Raw genomic sequence first — 23,311 nt, 5'->3', positions numbered from 1 at the left:
CTCGAAAAGCTACTCACGGCCGAACGATCCGACCATCCCCAGTTATTCACGCCGATCGTAAAAACATTAAAATGCATCTGGCGACCAAGGAGACCCGAATTTTTCCTTTAAAATATGTTATCTGAATATTAAAAGTTTAAAAGATGAAACTACACGTTGCGGCTGTTCCGTTAAAAGCCAGCCGACCGGCCGCCCGCCCGGCTGGCCAGCCGTTCGTTCGTTCGTTCGTTCGTTCGTTCGTTCGTTCGTCCCTCTCTCTCTCTCTCTCTCTCTCCCCCCTCCCCCCTCTCCCATGCGACCTCTTTTCCACGGTAAGATTAAAAAACCCTCGGCCGAGGTAAGGATAGGAACAACGGGTGGGGTCGGAGGAGAGACCTTTCACGTGATCAAGGAGAGCTCCCTGGCAATCATTAAACCGTCGAAGGACGTTCTCAACAAGGCCGATGCCCGCCGTCGTCGTCGTCGTCGTCATCCGAGACGTGAGTTTTATCGGCGTTTCCGTGGTATTTCATTGAAAAATGCCAGGCTCTCCCTCTTGGCTTAGCCGTCGGGACGAATGCCTGGATTAAGGCGGGTAAAGAAGATCTCAGGATCTTCGTGATTTTTTTGTGAGCCGACCGGAAGGAGAATCTGCGGCGGCCGGACACGGGAGCGAAAGAGAGAGACAGGTGGATGGAAAACGCGAGAAGAGGAGCGAGGGAGAGGGGTCGTGGGAGAAGCGTGAAGTGAGATCGGTAGGCGAAGAGAAGAAGCAGAGACAGTGTGACAGTGCGGTGGAGCGCGAAAGGACGAGGGAACAGCGAGAGAAATGAAAAAGGAACGTCGAGAGATGGGGGAGTTGAAAGGATACGGGCGGAGAGGAAGAACTCGAAACTCGGTGAAGAATCGGAGGGGCGAGTATAGATGGACGAAGGGACAGTGGTACTCGAGAGTCGGAAGGGTGGAAAAGGGTGGCGCGAGCGGAGAGGGGCGACAGATAGAAGCGAAGAAGCTGTAAGTCGGTGGGCGGCAGGGTGGTGATCGAGTGGGACGAATTGACAAATTCCTGGGTGATCCTGGAACACGGCCAGGACCGCGATTTCTATCGGCGCGCCCCGACGACAAGCAAGAGGGAAGAACGCGAGCCGGAAGGACGTTACGCCGCGATGCCCGGGACGATTCGAGTGATCGATAACCGCGAATAAGCTCGCAGAGACTCGGCAGCGGCAATACGAAACAAAACGGAAGAGAAGAGGAAAAATAAATGTTTGTCGGCACTATTCGAGGCGAGATGAGATTAAGAATCTCGATAAGCGCAACTCGCCCCTGATCATTTCTCCCCTCGCGACTTCATCTCATAATCTCGAGTAGAGTGGTAAACGCTTCAGCGCGTCACTTTTTTCTTACGTAATTTTATCCAAAATATCTTCTGGGGAAGAAAAGAACGAGAGAGAAATGTGTACAAACTACTCACGCAATTTTCTCAATATGCGAATCGTCGCAACGGCGGGCAAAAAATGGCAGGACTCTAATCATGGATGATGAGTACGATAAAATTTTCGAGGAAACGTAATTCAGAATTTATCACGATGTCTTCGATTGAGAGATATAAAACTAAATAAAGAAAAAAGGCATACGAATTTAACAAACTCAGTGGCGCGTATATACGTTTGGGGATTAACGACTCTGCCAGGATTTATGTTCGTTCGGCTTGCAAACCATTGTACGGCGATAGACAATACAGGCGGACTATTTTTTTTTAAATAGTTTGCCGCGTTTTATCATATGAATCAATAATATCGCATTCCATCGACGCGACGCGAGGGCGGAGTTGATGCGAATAATAATAGGGAAATATGCGCATTAAGGGACTAATGAAAAATCTGAAGTTTTTGTTTCGCCGCGCGAGAGCCGGAAGCTCATAAAAATATTTTACCCGATTAAGTGAAAACTTTTTTAATTGGGAAGCGAAACGCGGCAAAGCGGCAGAATAATACCGACACGATGGAGAAGTGAGAGAGAGAGAGAGAGAGAGAGAGAGAGAGAGAGAGAGAGAGAGAGAGAGAGAGAGAGAGAGAGAGAGAGAGAGAAAGGGGGAGGAAGAGAGCAGAAGTTGAAGTAGAGGGAGAAAGAGCGGAGGCGCATCGCGAAACACTACTGTCAAAACAAAGAAGCAATTTACCAGTGGAATCGTTGAATCAGGTTTCGTCATCGAGCAAACACGGCAAATGGAAAGGAGATTTAACGATGTATTTATTAATTTCGAAATGGAGGCAGCTGCGGCGCGCCTTTTCCCGGGGCACAACGATACGAGCAAAGGGAACACGACTGAGAACACGATCGATCTGGCATATCCGGGAGTTTAATTAATTTGAATAGAATTTCTCCATCTATGTATATATGCAAGGTAGTCGCATTGGAAGGAAAGTTTAGTAATTGATTATGAGAGGCCAACGCGCATCATTAAATGTCGCGGGAAACGGCTAAAAGACTGGATTGAATTTCAATCGATTTTCGATCTTCAAACGCAGATTTTTAAAGATTACTCGATCAAGAATTAAAATTACGAGTATCCTTCGGCAAAGAGGCAGACAGGTCTTTAGGAAGGCCGTTCTCAGGCCGTTATCCTTCAATAAATTAACTTAATATCTGCAGCGATCGCGTGCAAGCGAAAACACTTGCGAGTCAAATCACGTATACGCAAATCTGCATATGTAAATCCCGCCCAGTCTAATCACCAAAAGTCAACCGGTCGCCGCAACGTCGAAGGGTTCAAGCGAGTTCACGCTCGAATGCCTGTCGATAAGCTCCCATGATCAGTTAATTAAAGTGACTTAGTTCCGATGAAATTGTCCGAAGAAAATTACCGGATGGAAAAGAGCCGCGGACAATTTAACGCACGAGGTGCATCGACGTGAATACACACGTTTCAACGTGCTCGCAGGCATTTTAATTTCATCTCGCGGTGTCGACCGCGAGCAAACGGCCGCATGTAAATGAACGAGCGCGCGAAATTACGAAGAGTGCTGTAAGAGCCATTAATAAGAGCCGCCTAATTTCACGAAAACTCCGACGTCCAAACTATTATCTGGGAAACGTAACTCGGTTGAAGAGCGATTAAACGGAGGCCACGAAAATACGTCAACCCGACGGCGGCCTGCTGCGCCTGACGGAAAACCTATAGACGAAACGCAACCATTAATGAAATGACAAATGTGTTCTTGTCTCGACGGTAGACGCCGGCCGTGCGAGCGGCTTTGTGCGAAAATCGATTATTTAATGCCGCGATTCGTGAGTCGTCAGAAGCGATCCGCAATCAGGAGCCTCTCACGCTGTGACCGCAATTGCTGCTGCGATAGTAGCGATTCGAGAACCAAAGAGGACAGTCGACTGATGGCAAGCTCAAAAGCATAAAGCTCGAGACAGAGTGAGAGAGAGAGAGAGAGAGAGAGAGAGAGAGAGGGAGAGAGACGGAGAGAGAAACACGACGACGAGCGTTTCATGCTTGAAAACTAATCCCTCGCGTTTCAAAAGTGACAACATGATTGGCTATGAGAATTTTGGCACTTTATTCCACAACAATTTTTAGACGAGATTACGAAAATTAATCAATAAATTATTAATTGTTATGCAATTATTTATTAGCGACTGTTGACAAATAAATTTATTTCATTTATTTGTAAGTAAATAAAACTTGTTTCCGAACTTGAGCTGCAACGTAAATATTGTATAGCTATATGTAATAGTTGTGAATATGAAATCGAATAAATGAAATGAAATCGAGTTTGTATAAAAAAAAAATTAACGTCGATCACACGAGCTGAATTACTTTCTCCGTCGCGAGGAATGTATCCGGAAATTATCAAGGCGTAACGGAACTTTTTCGGCGTAGTTATCGCGTGGAATCGAAAGCACGGCGGATAAAAAGAAGCAAAAATGGCGAGAACATTTCAACTTAATTAGTTTCTCCTTTCGGCCGCTCGATTATCGTGCCTGTCACTGGCGGATTGCTCGTTCATTTAGTCTCGCTTGATAAATTGAACAATAAGTCTTCGGCCGAAAGATGCAATAATCCCGATGTAATTCCAGGTGAACTGCCAGCCGCCGTGCACGACGGCAACGGAGTTTCAAGAGCGTTCCTTAATCTTTGGCTGGTTCACTTGACGATGAGCTACGTTTTCACCAGATGACAGTACTAAGGTGAGTGTAAAAACCGTGATCGGAATGCAACATGTCGAGAGAGTTCAAGTTCCCACTAATGATTCGAGTTACAAAAAAAAGATCATAAATAATAAAGTTAACGAAGCCTCCCCCGGGTGTAATGAAACGAGCGAATCTTATCCCTCGTTTGCTCTAGCTCGAATTTAAATGTGCTGTACTCTCTCCAGGTAATCGTATAATATGTATTTGCTTTTTAATATTACTTTATAAATAATTAACCTCATTATCTGCAAACAAATTATGTTCCGTTCGTGCGAACGATTGTGATCATAATTGTGAAAAAGAAAACTGATCGCGGAATTATTCAGTTTCGGAATACTTTAATTTCTTTTCAAAATAAAACGATTTGTCTCAGCCTATCGTCCAACGGGTTCTTCCCTTCTGCATCGTTTTCAATATCCATATTGTAAACTTGCTATGAAAGTCAAAATCCAATTTGAAAAGAAAAGCGATGGATTCTTTCGCACAGAATCTAACGCAAAAATATCGGTAGGGGGAAGGAAAGAGGAAAAAAAAAGAACAGCGAATTAACGGCTCTATTTCCTCGGCGAAATTCCCCGATAAATCGCAGGAATATGAAAATATGAACGATCTCGCAACTCCGAAGCTGAAAACGATCCCGCGGATCGTCAAATAATAATCGCGCACGTCACACCCGATAATCCAGCATCGCCGCGAGATTGGCACACCGAAATTCTCTCGGGCGCGCAACGGCGCGGCGCTACGCTGGAAGTCGCCGTAATATCCCGCCGGGGTTCCCGCAATAAAACGACGATGCCGCGTTTATTACGAGCGTCGTGAAGCTTCGCGCGGCAAGTCGAGCAGTTTTCATAATTATTAACGCTTCGAGCTCGTAAGATGCTTCGAAAGACTGTCGATAATGGACGCTTTATCTCTTCTGTGAATCTCCACTCCGGCGGTTACAACCTTCTTCCCGACCTCCTTGGGTTCATCAACCCTCTCTCATGCCTCTCTCGTACTCTCTCTCTCTCTCTCTCTCTCTCTCTCTCTCTCTCTCTCTCACACTCTTTCGCGTGCTGACCATAACCTTCGTGCTTCATACCGTAAATCGTCTTCCTCTTCGCCATCTCCCTCACCGTCCGCCCTAGTCCTTCCTTTTTTCATGCCACCGCCTAATCCGAGTTTCAGATGAGTTCTCAGGAAGCCCATCGACTTATAAAGAAGCTCACGCCCGTTCGTGGGAGTTTCTGGGTTAACGCGAAATCTACATCTCTCGGCAGGTGGAAAGGAAGAACAGAAGAATCGCTAGTCCAGCCACCGCGGCGATAGCGAACCCTCTCGTGTAATGGCGAATCGATCGACGCGAACATTGTTTCGAGGAATAACTCGCGTACGAACGCGGGAGGTTGGATTCTACTTGAAAAATATCCGAAGTCGACGGACGGAGGAAATAAAAATAAAAAACAAAAAAGGAAGAAAAACAAAGAGAACACCTAGTTGCTTGGAAAATTCTAAATAAATGGGGAAATTTTTGAATAAAAGTATCTCGACCTGGCAGGAAATCCATGCACGAGTATGTGTGCTCGCTTGATTCGCATTAACCTGATTTAACGTGCGAAAGTAACCGTTGGTCCTTCGTAAAAAGTCAATGCGCGCGATGCGCGTATCTAATGCAATTGTGACGTACTCTCGAAAACGGAATGAAAACTGCATCGTTTGTTCTCTCTCTCTCTCTCTCTCTCTCTCTCTCTTTTTTTAATGACTTTCTGGATACGCGTCCGATACCCTACATAGGTAAATTTATCCCCTGAGTATGAGTGAAAAACAAATTTTTCCATCGAGTGTACCGTATAGGTTGCGAAACTTATAAAAAAGAAAAACGAAAAAGTCGTTATCACTTTCGAATGAACAGATTGCTCCGGAAATTGCGCATTCTCTTCCTGCCCAACGGAGCATGTTTCGCGAGACCGAAATCGACTGACAAAAATGCGCCACTTATCGTGTTAGATTGCGCACATGTTTTTCATAAAAAATTGGAGATTAACAATACGCACAGAGTGTCGAGTTCAAGCGCGTGTCGTTCGTTCATTCATCGACATCGGCCGCCGGTGCGTACTTGCCTCATGCATCTCGGTTCTCGTTCACTGTCTGTTCGTGCGTCCCTTCAATCTTCAAGTTTGCGGGCGGCAACTTAAACTTTAACGACATAAACGAGTTCTCGCGTCGGCGAGTTTTCGACCGCGGTGCGTTGATGAAATCACGCGATATCGTGGATAGGAGTTATCGGAGATTTTATTAGAGCTACATTTTAATCTCCATGTCTCCTCGATGAGATCCCTCTCTCTTTTTTTATTTCCTGTATCGTGTACGTAACATACAAGACACCGACTGCTTAAAAAGTAGTTGAGCGGGAATAAACGAGACTTCCTCGAGAGTTGTCCGTTTCGCAGCTCGACACGCTAGCCACGTGATCAATACATCGAACACCGTGACGATAATCAGTGATGACGCTCCATCGCGTCTAATTAACTTACGTACACTTACTTACTTACTAAAGTGCAATTAATTAATTCGGTTGCGCGGGCAATAAAGGGGTGAAAGCGAGGTAAAGGAGATCTACGCATCTCTCCCGAATTGCAATAATTTACTGCATCTTCCGCGAGTCTATCGTCAGCAGAGCTTTCGCACATAGCCAATGTAATCAACGTCGCAATTAACGTGTTGCACCGTTCGTCTCGGGAGTGACGTAAGACCGGTGGGAGAATTTGCACCGAATAGTCTGGCGTTAATTGATCTTCGCACGTCGCAGTGTGACCCGCGGATATTTGGAAACTTAATATCCGCCGCGCCGACATGTCGGGAAACAAATGGATCAATCATCATTTCGACTGCGCGCCTCTGATTTGAAAATTCGCGCGCTTCGACAGGCGATTGTCCTCTCCTCCCTCTCTCTCTCTCTCTCTCTCTCTCTCTCTCTCTCTCTCTCTCTCTCTCTCCGGCCGCTCGATCGACGCTACGCGGGTTAAGAACCACGGAAGTACAAAGCGCGGAAGTGTAAATTTGTAATTCGAGCTGACGTTTATTACGAAGGTGATTTCTGTCTCTCTCTCTCTCTCTCTCTCTCTTGTACGGCAAACGCGCGATATCCGAATTAAATTCCAGGTTTAACGCATGCATACGCTCGTGTCGTGACACGTCGACGAACATTTCGCAATTATTGCCACTCACATCCAACGTATGCCGCAATTTGACAAAACAAAGAGCAATGATTCGTTCGAGTATCCCGCTGAAAGTAACCCGAAGTATTGGCTTCAATTTATTCCGCAGTCGATGTAATGAATAGAAACGAAATTCGGAATTTCACTCTCCCTCCCTCTCATTCTTTCTTTCTCCTCGCTGTCTCCACGTTTTTTCATCATCATCGATATCCGATGCGCAGCATGCGGGACGTAGCGCGCGCGAGAGCGCTCTTTCCAAAATCCAGTCGGTTCCTTTCACACGCGCAAAAGCCGAGCCGGACGAGCTCCGAAATGAAGATCCGCGGGCAAGCGTCAATTCTCGACGCTTCCACTCGAACTCGATCGCGCGACAATCGAGCGACTAACGATCGCCGTGTCGCGCGCGCCCGCGCGTCCAGCGCTCCTCCTCCCCCCCGTTGCAACGGGCTTGACCGGTCGCTCGCAAATCTGCACGTCGCTATCTGCACGGTATTATCGCTCGTCCGCCGCGTTCGACATCGATACACGCGTATTACCGGATGCTCCGGCTGTTATCGCGGAACAGAACGCGAATGGAGTCCGCGCGCCCGACCGCCACGATAATTGCAAGTTTTCGCGATGGCGAAAATCGCCGCTCGCCAGCGAATCGCGGCGGAATCGCGGCCACCGCGTCATAAAGTAACATCCGCACGCGCTCGTATCGCGGTCCCCGCGTATGCGTAGCATGAATTAACCGATATTCATAATTCAAGCTTTTATCACCGCCACGTCGAATCCCCCATTGTGAAGATATAATTTCGCTATGAGCCGCCGCGGCGAGAGTGAGAGGATGAGAGAGAGAGAGAGAGAGAGAGAGAGAGAGAGAGAGAGAGAGAGAGAGAGAGAGGGGGGTGGAGACGAGAGAGGAAACGGGGGTTTCGTCGGCGGTGGGTGCGGTGGGTGCAATAGGCGAGCGCGCGCGCGGCGGGGGGGCCGTCGAACACCGCGGCGGCGTTACCATATGACGCGGCGTATATTCGCGGAAACTATAGCTTATATGGTGTAGTTTCCACCGCGGTATCTCACCTCCGCGCTTTCATTATCAGCCGCCATAGATCACGGCGTGAGCTCCTGTGACGTCACATCCGTCCATCCTTCATAGCAAAACACTGTTGTTGCACCCGCGGCAACACACAACGACAGAGAGAGAGAGAGAGAGAGGGAATGTCCTCCCCTTCTCACCTCCCTCGTCACCACTTTTCGTCTCCTCTCCTCTCCTCTCCTCTCCCCGGAGACCCAACCACCGGCTCACCCGCGGTCCTTGTCTCTGTTAGTCTCGTCGCGCATGTACCGTTTCGATCACTCGCTCGCTCGCTCGCACACGGCGGCACCGACAAACCGCCGAATTAAATCCGATGACATCCTTCACCATCGCGAAGTGTGTCTGACGTCGCGTGTAATTCGCCGTGTGTGCGCGTGACGAGGGACGACGCGCAACGGAACGGCCGCAGCGTGTTACGCGCGCGATCCGCAAACTCCACGCCACAATCGAGATGGAGGTATCGTTGTCGTCGTCGTCGTCGCGATGTTGCGTCGCGGTTGTACCTGCCGCCTTCGTTGGAGAATTGGCGGTTTGAAATTTGATATCGGTCAGAAGTGTCGCCGAAAGTGCCGTCACGCGAGGCTCCGACTCGATTACTTTCGACTTGACGCGATCGCCTCTCGTCACGACGACGACGCGGACGAATTCGGCCGTTTGTTCGAAATGTAACGGTGCTCGGCAACACGAGTAACCGATGTTGCCGATTAAAAATACAGACATGAAGAGAGAGGGAGAAAGAGAAAAATGCACTGTGCAATTTAGAAGAAGAATTCTCTCTTGCTTCGCTTCGACGTGTAAATATGAGAGAATTAGGAAAACAGACGCAGAGGTGTTAAATGTTAAAAAGCACCATCGTGTGTCCATAACGGGGATTGGAAGCAAATCATTTTAGAGTCTCATTGCACAGGTAGAACGTGAGTAGTGAAATTATATACATCAGGCGATTCAGAATCAGAGACACGAAGAAGTAAATTATGTGATGTGTATTGAACATTCTTTATCAAATAATCATCTTTTGCCTCACCCTTCGAGGTGGTGAACGTGAGGAAATTAAGAAGAAAAATGAAGCTAGGCTAAAGATTAAAAACACTGATGGAATTGTAGATTTTTGTTGCACGAAAAGTGTCTCAAGTAATATGAGAACGTATTTGGGAACAAGTCACGCTCACAGTGGGCGAATTATGAGAGATGAAACGAAAATGATTTTCATTTGTACTTGTCGCACAAGCAAACACATGTGCACACACGCACGCACGTACACATACACGGCCGTTTTCAGCACGAGTATTCTTCGCGCGTGTCAAAGACATATTAGGTTCATTTTAGCCTCGAAAGCTACCTTATTGTTTCGCTTGAAATATCGTTATTCAAGCGTAACAATAATAATTCGAGCCGTAAAATCGCAAAGCCGGCGCCCGTTATTATCCAATGACAAGTGGCCTGTGCATGACGTCCGGCGATTTGAGAATGACATTACATCGTGCCATTCGTCGACTCGCGTCACGCACATGCGTAACATAATGGCTTCGCCTCTATTTAATTATAAAAAAAACATGGGGAAGAAAAAAGAAAAAACTGCAGGTGTTGGAGTATTTTCGCCGCGTGCCGATGTGTACGTCAGTGTATTCGCAATTTCATTTTTCAAACACATCTGCGTTTCCACTTTTACTACGGCCGCGGGGAACTTGATATTTATTTATACGATCCTACGAACGCATACACATGTTCTCTCTCTCTCTCTCTCTCTCTCTCTCTCTCTGTCTGTCTGTCTGTCTGTCTCTCTTTCTCTGTGCCACGTATGCTTATTGCTCTCTTCTGAAATTCCATCGAACCTTTTTTCCTTTGCAATGCGAGCGGTGTTTATTATGCAGCGTAAATTTCCTACCGCCAATTAAGACGTAATTAAGCTGTTTCAAATGAGCTTGATGGATGGAACGAGCGTTTGTAAATTTCACGATTTATTGTGCTCTATGGCAATTAAGAGGGACGAATAAATTTGAAATTGCTGGAATTACACATATCTTGTTTACAGCTTTGCGAATACACGTCCGGCAACCGTGGAACTCACATAAATTGCACTCTTACGCGCCTCTCTTTTACAATTTACCATCGCGATTATTGTGTGCCGCATATCCCAAGGGTTCACACTGATTTGTTGGGCGTGCTTTGTTCGGCGTGCAAAACAAAGATGAGCACGTTTCCGAGTGCGTACACGTTCCGCGGGCTCGTCCGGCGTCCGGTTGTATTTTATATCTCATCAACGTGGAAAGAGTCTTCATCGTTATTATTGCGCTATATACCGTGAAAAAACAATGTACGAAGGAGGAGGCGCTCGAGTGTAAACAGCTTTAAGGACCCGTGATTCATCGGTTTAATCCAATTACGCAACGGCTTGCCTTATCTCGAGAGACGCAGAGGCCCTTTCCCGAGCAAATTTCATAAATTTTAATCGCCCTCCCTCGCCGAATCTCGTGGGCGCAATTTCGCCGAGAAACGACGGCCGCCTCGCGTTTCTTATCGGTTAGCCCTTAACGCTCGCGTTCGGTGAGAGAGAATTTTTCGTCTCTCGTTCATTTTTACGTGACTATCGAGCCTTCGGGTATCTCTCGCCGAACTTTACTCCGCCGTGCTTGCGGCACGCGCCATTATTGCAATTACCTCACGTTCTCTCATCCATAATGCCTCCTCGCCGAATTGATTATTTTCTGTGTTACAATACGAAAAATTCGGGGAACATGTGCAAAAAATTGCGAGAGATTCAGCAACCACTTCGACGCAACGGGGACTCAATTGATTTATTATCCGGCTTGAAAATTGTGTATGCAGCAATTCTCACGTTATTTAAATTGCAAATCGTTTTCAACACATTTACCAACTAGGGCGCTAGAATTACACTTTGAAATTTACGAAGGAGAACGTGCTTATGCTTACGCAAACCGCGAAGGCGTTAATAATAAAAGATAATATAGTTCTTATTTTGTTGGTTTGCTTACGCTTCCATCTCCCTTCCTCTCTTCAAGCTCCTCCTCCCTCTCCCTCACTCCTCATATTTTCACGATAAAGATACGACGCGAAACTGTCAATTAGCACGAAGTAGGTGCCAATTACCCGCCCCAAACTGGGCAAAGCGGATTTAACGTTAAATCCTTCGACGTGTCTACTTTGACTTGCGTTTAAGCTATCAACGAAATAACTATCGGTTAAAACGTCCGGTCGGTACGATGAATTACGAAAAAAAAAGAAATCTTTTTTTAATTTTTAAAATCGTGAAACCGCACAATTAACGACGATGTAACTTTTATCTTCCGTTAGACAACGCAATTAGGATTAAAGAGCCCAATTAAAAACTTATCCACGTGAGTTTTCAGTAGGTTATACGAAGAGAGAGAGAGAGAGAGAGAGAGAGAGAGAGAGAGAGAGAGAGAGTGCAAGAGCGATAGAAATTATGTCGCGAATATCTTGCGTGCTACAAATAAGAACAACGTTAATCCGCAGTTGGAAATTAACTTGATGCGACCATGAAGTTTCATGGAGAAAGGGGAACGGCGACGGGACATTCATGCGTTAGATCGCGACTATAAATCTCTAAATCGTCCAACGCACAAGAAGCATAAGCGCGAGCATCGAAGGGAGAATTTGACGGGTTAGAGGACGGGTGCGGGAGTAAACGTGTGTCGTTAAACAAGAAGAATTTGAGCTCTCGATGGAACGGCGGCGGGCTGAAAAATCAATCGACGTCGCTGCATTTAATAATTGAGCGGACACTTTCCGCCCCGCGCGATAAATTAATGGCTTTCATAACGACTCGATAATTTAACCGAAATTCTCGATCGGCCACGACGACGATGACGACGACGACGACGACGACGACGACGACGACGACGACGACGACGACGACGACGACGACGACGACGACGACGACGACGACGACGACGACGACGACGACGACGACGACGACGACGACGACGACGACGACGACGACGACGACGACGACGACGACGACGACGACGACGACGACGACGGCGGCGACGACGACGACGACGACGACGACGACGACGACGACGACGACGGCGACGACGACGACGACGACGACGGCGACGGCGACAGCGGCAAGGCTTTTAATGCAGATAATACAAATTAAATCGCGTTCGATTAAAGTTTCATTACCTATTCTTCTGTGACGAGGCATCCGACTAACGGATGCGCCGCAAAGCGCATTGGTGAAGGAGCTCGCTTCGGCGCGCACCATTTTATCGCGAATATTTCGCGCCAGCGGTTGCGCGCTCATGTGCGGTCGTCATCGTCGTCGACGATACAAGCGAACGAGCGAGCTGTCGTGCACGGCACTTCGCGTTTTCGCCTTGTTGACGTAATTTATAACGCGAGTTAGAGAGTTTAGCGTTAATCGAACCGCCAATTGCCTTTGACGCGCCGGTTTACCTCACCGCACTCGCGCATGCCGCCGGCTCGAGCAATTATTTGATCGGTCGTTAACAAAATTTCCTTTGTACTCACCTTTCGACACCACGAGATCATTGCGCGCGCGAATACTCGCCTGTTTTCCTGATAACTGCCGTCACGCAGTACCGCAGAACGAATTCTTTAGCGTTATGAAAGAGACTGAAACGTAATGTCAAACACCTAATTACACCCCACGGCTCGAATGGCCCGTGATATTTTCGATACGACCGCGCGACGCACCGCCCCGCCGAATCGTCCGCGAATTGCTGCACCATAATTTTTTCTTCTTTTACCTTTGCAGGACGATATATCGCCATGAATCGATCTCTCTCTATTGAATTTCCTCTCTGTCTCCTCTTGTCACGCCTTTTGCATTTATAAAGATCACCATATATCCCGCGTCGTTTGTCAATAATAATTGTCTAATTGTCGGCAATCGGCGGCTAATCGATTACCGGGGGGGGGGCGCGGGAGGGGGAAGTGATTAACCGACTTGGTCGATGAAGGGCGAGAGAAAGAGCTGCTGGCCGGTTATTTGTCAGCGAGCTTCCGGCTCCAAATTAACCGGTGCTCGTAGATAAACGAATTCATCAGTTTAACGAACAAACAGTCCGGCTTTCCATGTACATTCAAACGCGCGAATTCTTCTCAGCCACGCTTGGCCGCAGTCCAAACATTCGAGCGCCGCGAGAGAGGAAGAGGGAAGGAAGGAAAGAGAGAGAGACGGAGAGAGAGACAGAGAGACAGACAGAGAGAGAGAGAGAAAGAGAGAGAGAGAGAGAGAGAGAGAGAGAGAGAGAGAGAGAGAGAGAGAGAGAGAGAGAGAGAGAGCAAGTGCGCGAACACGTAGAATCAATAAAAATGCCAAGTGTTCATTGGATTCATTAAGAGCGCAATGCATGCCACACGTAAAAGAGCGCGCACGATTCCGGCGAGAGAAAATGTAACACACTCCCTCCGAGACACCTGGCGGTCAGAGCAGCGAAGCGACGGAGTAACGGATGAGCGGACGAATGGACGAAGAAACGGATTAATTCGTCCGTCACTCGCCCGAGACGCGGAGGCCACAAATGCAAACTATTCAATTATTTTCCAATTAATTCCTCGCCATGGACGCCGCGGACGAGTCGTCGTCCATCGGCGCGTTTAAAGCTCAAAGTTATCGCGCATTAAACGCGGACATCGAAATGTTATTCAATTTGCGAAAGTATCATCGCGACGTGGACATAAACGAATTATATTAAAAATAAGAAGAAGAAAGCAAACGAGACTTCGCCGCACATCTCTCTTGCTGTCATAGATGACACACGATAGTGACGGGGTCGATATTTCTTTCTTCGTCACGCCCCCCCCCCCCCTCGGAAGATGACAATTGACGCGTTAATACGTTACGTGTGCGTCTGCGATTTCTCCAAAAATACGTGATACACCGGACACGTTTGTGAGATTTGCGGCGAAAATCGTCGCGTCGCGTTCCTTATTGTTCCTTATTGTAACGCCGCTATTGTCGCACGACGATATTTAAAAGTACTTTTCGCGCGATGCACGCTTTCTAATCCAGTGATCCAACCGATCACTGAATTTTTAATCGCGCTCGGGCAATTTTTAATCGCTCGACGAGCTCGCGACCGCGATGCGCGCTGACGTTCGGCTGGCTACGGCTACGGCGTCGTGCGATAGCATCCGGATAACGCGAGTGACAAAGTGTTTTATTATTTTGCCGACATAGTGCGCGTGCGCACGGTAATATTAATACCTCCGCGCGCGGATTTTATTCTCGTCTGCAATATATTGGCAGTTGCGCAAGAATATCCCTTTATTGAGATTGAAGGGTCGCGAGGTAGTAGAGTCGAGACTTGTGTATTGTCGTTCGTACATGATGTTTGACGGAAATCTGTCAACGTGTTTGTTCCATTGTGTCACCCGACTGAGGGCAAAACCTGAAGCCTGTGGGTCAAAGGGGAAGCGAGAACACACGAAGAGACACTCGATATGCTTATCGTGCCCGCGGCCGCGTTGACAAATCCCCTGGCGACAAATCCTACGTTTGTGCCGCGTCCGTTTGTACACGCTCACGGGAGGTAAGATAAAACAACGTCGAGCGATTTTCACAAAACGCCTGTCTACCCGCTTAAAAGGCGAGTCGATTCTTTCGCCCGCGTTGCCAGATAAGAGGGGAATTGCGATGGCTCGCGTCGTTATTGTTTCGCGGAATCGTTTGCGACTCCGTCCGCTCACGTATTTCGAGCGCGCCTCGTAACAACTCATATTTATAAACCAGAGCGGCCCAATCTACAGATAAATCGTGACGTTCCCGCGGCTAAAACCTAATAATATTATTAGTGATTATTACAGAGTGCCTCTTTCAATTCGTTTGCGAAACCACCCACCTTCCCAACTGATAGTCATTAAAAACAAGGTGGTTTAGTTTAATTTAAGTTACCGACCATACGCCAGAGTTCAGAGCTCACCGCACGAGAAAAAGAAATTATTAAAACAACCAGCATATATTTTCTATTGTTTGCTTTTGATCTCGGAGGAGACGGAAACACATCTGATCAACGACAGAGTCCTCATAGATCCGAGGAGTTCGATTCTGTCAGTTAAACCAAAGATTGCGATTTGTCCGGTGTTTCATGTGACATGCATCGCCGCAAAGATCTCCCTTTTTCCCGTGGGAACAACAAAAGAGCTCCGTTCGACTTCCGTTACACGCACACGCGCTGTCGCGCAACGAAATAATATCGATACCCGATAACACCGCGAGCCGCAACTCGCTGGTCTCGGTCGCGCGTTCGCGCGCGAACCGCAGGATTTAAATGTCTATTATACAATGCCATTGGTATTGGTCGCCGGTCGGCCGGCCATCGGCATTTCCGCGTGTGGAAGTGTCCTACCTCGTTTTTCCCTCCGGTCCCAGAGAGCAGGTTAATCGAAATTTATTTTCGTCCTATCGGTCCCATTTTCTCTCCGACGCGTCCGATCGGAGATGTTGCGTGCACGCGCGCGCATGCGCGCGTACTCGCGTGTGTATGTATATATGTGGATATATTATTATTTTCACCGGCAACGGCGCGCGAAAAAAATGATTTCCGCTTGCGCGGATATCGCTTTTATATATGTATATATACATAAAAGCAACTTATTTTGCGAGCGATCTTTGGCGATGCGGAACAACGGAAGCGACGCTTCCGATGAACCGCGAAGAATGGTACGCTAAAATAGAGCTTATTAACCAGTTCGATAACAAATTGCTTTTCCCGAAAAACAAAACATGTGACCCGCTTACGTTACTTATTCTATCTCGTCTGCAACTTCGGCATCTTGTGATAACTTTTTTAAATTTTTGATTTCTTTATTTACTAAATTCCCACGACCGATTTATGTTTCTTTTCACGATAAATTTCACGATAATATTATTTAATTAATATAATTGCATGAAAACTCACATTTCGACGTAAATAATCTTTAAAAATAGAAGAGGAATCTTTTAAGAATTTATTTAGATTAACATATCATGAGAAATAATCGAGCTTCTTAGAAGCCAAATTGATCAGCTCCATCATTGGACGATTGTGCTGTCTGTAAATATTTTTAATTTTAATATGAACATTTACCAGAATTGAGAAATTTATAAAACGCGATATTGATTATATCCGTTTGTTAAAAGTTGTTAATTGATATATGTACGTACAATCCAAAACGTACCATAAAATATTATAATGTATATATAATAATATTGATATAAAAATAATTATTAATTAAAACTGCCATCGTGTATAAAAAACTGCAAAACTACATGAAATGCCTCGCGTCCATGCTGGCAAATATTTAAAATTATTCGGCGTTTACACGAAACAGAAAATTATATCAATAAAAGAACGCGCGTCGAAGCGAGATTACATTATCGCATTTTTCTGCAAATTTAATAACTCGCAATTAGTTTTACACAAATATGCAGCCACTTCGAACGTCGAAGTTTACACCTACGCTATATGCGTCCGCGTTAACTATTAAATTAAATTCCACGTAAAAAACAACTCGCGCGATACAGTAATTGGTAAGGAAGAGAGTCATATCGATCGATCTGCGTGCGTGTGTTCATGTTATACATAATTGAGACTGCGCGAAATAAATAAATCCTTCCCGACGTGCGAATTCGATAATACCATCGCGATAGCCTTTATACGTCACCTTAAAGTGATCGATAACCGGCTTGCGATGACTGACCGAGATTGATGATGAGGCGCATGTATTTGTTTGCTATAGCACACCGCACTACTGACATAATCATCGGGTAATTACAGTATAGAATAGTGGACGCTGTATCACCACGTGTATCTCTCGATGCATTCATTAACGGCCAATTGAAATTAATATACAATGACCACGAGAGATAGATTACTGTATATCATAAATCACTAATATTAACGACGTCGACCAGTAACATTATACATACATGCCGAAGTGTTAAATGCATGAAGGTGATTTCGTCTAAAAGGCACATGATCCGTCCATCTATCCTATCAAATTTCGTAACAGCAAGATTGAATTATTCGTGTCGATGCGCGATGCCAATACGAGAAGCGCGTCATCAAAATTTGGGAGCGATATTTAGCATTAATGAATAGCCCGCGTGTGGCGAACGAAATTTTGCCGATGAATTTAATTATTCCCAATACGAATGTGTACTCTTACATCCGTTAGTTGGTACGTCCAACGCACGGAAAGAGTTTTCCGTATCTCACCGAGGTCGGGATTGAAGATTTACTTGAAACTCGAGCGAAATACTTTAAAAGCGTTATGTCAAGCGTTGATCGCAAAACTATATATAAGATTATCAAGTCAAATATATTCATTCCTCAAATCAATGTAGATAAAAGAGAAATGCAAAATTAACGTATCATCAATTTTGAAGTTTGAATATTACCAAGATGACTATTGAGATTTGATATGAAAATTGAGATAATAATTCATTTCATAATTTAATCAATACGTTGAGATTTGTTTGGTGTGTTTTATTAAAATTTCCCGTGCATGTGTGTGTGTGTGTGTGTGTGTGTATACCGTATCTCGTATCTTGGATATTGCGTCCAACCATATATACCTATAACATATATATATGCGATATTTCTCCTTGCGGTAAGGGGACGGAAGTTTTTCGTGTTATATCGAAAGCACGACAAGAGACAAGATTTCGAGATTAGGCAAGGCACAGGACGAGGAAAATCATATATCTCTTCGAGTCAGATCGTGCTCGGAATTGAGAAATTTTTTTTTCCAGATCTGACTTCGTTGATCGATAAGAAATACGAGCACCACGGCAACAAGCAGTTTTCCTTTCAACTATGGGGCCTCCCCCCCAGCGCGTCTTCATAATTTACAGGAGCGCGAAATGTTAGGATTTTTATTAAAAAAAAAATCGCGCCTCTCGTCTCGTCTTACGCTGATATCCCATTTCATTTATTTAATAACAAGTTCCGTTCAATTGGCTTTACACTCGCCATTTGCTGTCAAACGCGCCGAGACTTGATTTTTGCCGTTTCCGAACTAACCGAGATCGCACAGCGTCGTAAATCGCGGCTGCCCTTCGGCGGAAGGAAACTACGTGATGGAACACGCCGTTAATTGGAGTACGCGCTCGCGCACAGTGCGCATGTCGCGCAAATTATTTTATCATACATTATACATTATACGGAGCGATGGAATCGCGATCGACGCGGAATCGCGCTCGACACACTCGGTAATCGCGTAGGGATTACCGCGATACACGGCTTCTGTGTATATTTGTGTGTGTGTGTGTGTGTGTGTGTGTGTGTGTGTGTGGGTGGCGCATGTACAATGAATAATTAATATATTCAAATGAAACGCGTACTTAAACTATACAGAGCGCTCACCCGCCGTTTGCGCTGCTTATACCGTCATTGTCTCGCCAACCCTGATACGTAATTCACATTCACGTGAATGAACAAACGTACCTCTATCTGCCTACCTGTCTGCCTGCCTTCCCATCTACCTACCTACCTACCTACCTACCTAGCGCTCCAACACGTGCGTTACCATTGATCCGCGTAAACACAGCACTTTTCGCGACCGAATCTCGACCGCGAAGGGAACAGACGCGGAGGGAGGTAATCTTTTCTGTGAGTCAAATGCGACAAGCCAGACGATGGTAATACGAGGCCTTATTTTTTTTCTCGCGCGAGACTTTCGCCCCGAGTACGTCGTTTCCTACCAGAAGAGAAACGAACGATCGCACCGCGAGATAGCCGGGAATGGAGTAAGACGATACGCGATATAGCGGTGTTTCTCCTTCAAAATTTCTAACAGTGTGCAAATCTTTTTTACAGTTATAATTATAGTATTTTTTTCCTTACGCGTAAATTTCCAAATATAAAAAAATTCTTAGAAAGAGAAAAAGAGAGAGAGAGAGAGAGAGAGAGAGTGAGTGAGAAGAAGTAGAATCAGGACAATTGTCATGAAATAAAAGTGGATGCGCACGCTCTCAAACTGCTTGAAAAATTCTCGTCAGAGTCAAAGAGAATCGAAACGTTCCACTCGCTTGGGCAGATAATTGAGTAGGGATCATGCACCAACGGTTGCGTTTCGATTCGCGTAATTTTTTTCTATAAATCTCTTTCTTTGTAAATTAATTTTAATCAACGAACTCTATACGCTGACAAGGCGAATATTCTCCATCAATCTTGTCGAGAATTAGATATGCGATAAAAAATTCAAACATAAGAGACACATTTTTTCATAAGCATTTTATCGCGTTTAGGGGTTGAAACAACCCCTCGGGGGTTTTCCCATATATTTAATAAGAAGAGAATATCTTTGAAAGTAAAATAATTTATGGAGATATTTCGACACATGGGAGACCTCGACATTTTTATAATCTAAGAAATGAGTCGTATACTTTGACTGTACGATATTAGGAATTAACGCACACGTAATTAACTGCAAAAAGTTGTTTTAGCCCCGAAGCCTGAGATGTTTCTTTACTTTACGATGTGCTCAAAATGGTCGAAATCGGTGAGAGAAACTGTTGTATTTTTCCATTTAAAACTCTTTCTCGTTATTCACCGTTCGATCTGTGCGTTTCTACTGCGACCTCCCGACTAGCCGACTCGCAGAAGTAAAACACACAGCTGTTGTATTTCTCCTCTTTGTTTTTCTTTTTCCAGATCGTTGTAACAGCTTCACCCGATCCGGATGCAGTTCCATAGCGTGGAACGTCGTCGCTACAGATGCAGTCGCTACAGAGACGAACGCAAAACGCGCACGGACGCGCCGGATCGCTCGCTTGGATTGCGCTGACTCGATTCGCGGCGAATGTCCGACGACGACAGCGCCGTCTGAAATCGTGATCTGATCTCGTTCTGAGTGCTAGCGAGAGATCGGACAATTTTCGCGGCCTCGTGAGGTTTGGCAGTGCGTGATACGCGTTTCTTGCGCGAGAATCCGCATGCACGCGCAGAAAATCGAGAACTCTCCGATTGCGACAGATTCCGTCGAGAGAAAAAATCGAGATAACGAGTAACAGAAGTCGGACGAGAAATTGTCGATGACTCGGGGCGGACGAGCGATCCTCATCGGCAGGAAGATCTACCAAAGTGTGGGCCACTATGATAGTGTACAGTTTAATTTATTAACTGATAAGTCGTGATAAGTCATGAGGGAGACTCTCGACGAGGACTCGGACGCGTCCCTCGCTCGTCGCTGCCCGATGGCGAGGAGAAATCCGCGCGTCGACGAGGCGAGGCGAGGCGGGACGAGACGAGACGAAATGAGAGGAGATGAGAAGAGGCGAATCCCGCTGACGGCGAAGTGAACGACGGCGATGCGAAACGGAGTACGCTTCTTCGAGATGACTTTGTCCGCGATACACGTCGTGCTTACGAACGTCGCAATCCGAAGTAACGGGCCTGTTGTCCGAGCGAATCTTCATGCTCGTAACAGTCACGATGTAATATATTTATCCTCCAACGTGTAACCGTAACGGATTCCTATTTCGTTCGCGTATCTTGTTCCAGCGATATGGAGCATGCGATCGAAACGCTCGTCTCTACATTTTAGACTCTAATGACATTAACCTCTTCAGGAACTTGTTCGTTAAAATCAGAAGAGAATTACTGAATTTGAAAGTGACATCTAACACAAACGTAGGACGAGATTTCTTTTTTTCTTGTTGAGGAATTTTACGGTGAGTATTTATTCGCAGTGATGTTCGATATATCTTTGTCGACAGTGTTTCAAGTAAAAAAATTAAAATTGCACGTACATATATGTGACGGTACATTCCTGAAAAGATTAAATATCATTTTTATTTACGCGTAAACTGCCTTTTATTTTTATCGCGTACTATTGATTGTACCGCGTACTAAAATCTTTCGGTTCGCCATATTTCTTAAACTAACTTTTTCATATTTCTTTCCCAATTTCTTTCCCCGATAGAAATTCTTTTGCAAAATTTGCCGTCTGTCGATACGTTTTTGGACTTGAACTTATCGCGATTCATCGAAGGTGCTGCGTACACTTAGTTTAGACTACGAGGTACGTTCTTCCTCCAAAGATCTATTTGCTAGGATTTTTCCGCTATAAATAGACATCGCTAGTTTTTATTATACACGTTATTTCGATAAAAAGAAGAAGCTCCGATGAGTCGAACGGTGCCGGGTATCGGCAAATAACGCGACAGGTAACTCGGCACGCATCGCTATCGCAGAGAAAGAGAGAGAGAGAGAGAGAGAGAGAGAGAGAGAGAGAGAGAGAGAGAGAGAAGCTTTGCACTTCACAGAGTAAAGTATAACGTAGCAAACAATTAACGGCGAGCAACAAACTATTCCGCTGATCAAATCGAGTCATTCTATCCGCTTCGATCAGAACGATCAGATTTCCAGCGTTTCCATCGGCTCGCTCTTTCATCCTCGAAAATAAAACAAGGAGAAAGCTCGCGACATACACGCGATACATCGCGACAAACACGAACATTTTTCTAGGGTATACTGTAAATGGTGAATATAATACTTTTTACATGAAATGTATACGCTAGACATTGCACGGTTTCGCAATTTTAACTTGGACGAATCAGAGAACTTCACTCCCATCATTGTTATCCACGTTCCTACGTTGACACTTGATGCTTCCTCTGTCCTTCCTTCACTTTGCTTGCTTCTCTCGCGATTTTATAATTGCAGAATCTTTAATCTGGCCTCAGAGTCCGAGACGAAAAATCGGCGTAACGTCGCTTCGTGCTTCGAGAAAACGTGCGGGAAGAAGAGCCGAATAATTCGCCTGCGCTCGATTTTCCTCAGACACGCGCGCTTGACTTCTTAAAGAATCTTTCCGTGTCATGGCCCACGAGCATCAAATACGAACACAAAGACTATCGGCTGATACCGCGCGGCTGGTTATTACGCGTTGGTCAATAATTCAGGGGGACCTCTGAGCGCAAACCGCGAAAACGAGGTCTCGTTCGACGAAAAGACATTTTTCTCTCGGTCATCCGTTCTTTTATTCTTCTTCTTCTTCCTCCTCCTCCTCCTCCTCCTTCTTCTCCGTTTTTTCTCCTCGTCTCTTACTCTTTACTCGGCCTCGCGATTTCATTCCGCGAAACTCCCCGGCCCAGGAGTGCTTCTACACACGAGATACACCGCTGTGAATTATTTGTGCGCCACTCGGCTACGCCGCACCGGTGCCGTCGGTGCGAAGCGAAAGAGGGAAAGGCGGAAAAGAGCTCGGAGGAGGACGGAGAGAGGTGAACGAGTTACATGCGAAGAAACGCAAGCGAGACTAACGAACACGCGCGCGCACGACCGTATATGCCGGCTAAATAAACTTGTAAAACAACCTCGTTATAACTTCCAGGCAATAGGTAGAGCCCGAAGAACGACTCCAAAGGGATGTCCGAACTGATGCGGCTGCATACGGTGTCCCAGAAGTACGCAAAGTTTGCGGTATACGACGCTCGCGATCGATAGATGAGGCCGAAATAGAGAGATTATAGCGGGAAAAATGATCGCTCGTTTCATAATTACTTTATTACGTATCCTGTATATAATCATCTTATAATCGATTCCATTTATTCCCATCTGAATTTTATTATATTTATTTCGTTACGTTCTATTTCATTTATTTTGTTATATTTATTTTACATTCATTTTATTTTGAAATAATAAAATAATTAAATATGTATCTATGTGTGTATTTACATATCGATGTATGTTTTTATATTCATAATTTTTTATTCATTCGTTTCAATTTTTCAGCTTCAAGACGCTTCGTTTGCTCGCGAAATAAATAAATATAATGCATTATGATCAATATGACCTGCTGGCTGATCCTCTGATTTGATTTAACGGACATTATCTCGAGTGATTATATTAAT

General features: G+C 45.6%; 1 protein-coding gene across 1 annotated transcript in view; it reads left to right on the top strand.

Annotated features, from left to right (window-relative positions):
• Window positions 1–23,012, top strand: part of LOC105186939 (uncharacterized) — a 297,091-nt gene extending 274,079 nt beyond the window's left edge. Inside the window, exons 10-12 of the mRNA XM_025307433.1 lie at window positions 4,069–4,179; window positions 20,109–21,127; window positions 22,792–23,012. Coding sequence (XP_025163218.1) covers window positions 4,069–4,169 — 101 coding nt within the window. The 3' untranslated portion in view covers window positions 4,170–4,179; window positions 20,109–21,127; window positions 22,792–23,012. The remainder of the gene's footprint in view (window positions 1–4,068; window positions 4,180–20,108; window positions 21,128–22,791) is intronic.
• The last annotated feature ends 299 nt before the right edge of the window (window positions 23,013–23,311 follow it).

Source organism: Harpegnathos saltator, unplaced genomic scaffold (assembly GCF_003227715.2).
Source record: "Harpegnathos saltator strain DR-91 unplaced genomic scaffold, Hsal_v8.6 scaffold86, whole genome shotgun sequence".
Classification (NCBI taxonomy): domain Eukaryota; kingdom Metazoa; phylum Arthropoda; class Insecta; order Hymenoptera; family Formicidae; genus Harpegnathos; species Harpegnathos saltator.
This window is presented reverse-complemented; position numbering and strand designations above follow the sequence as displayed.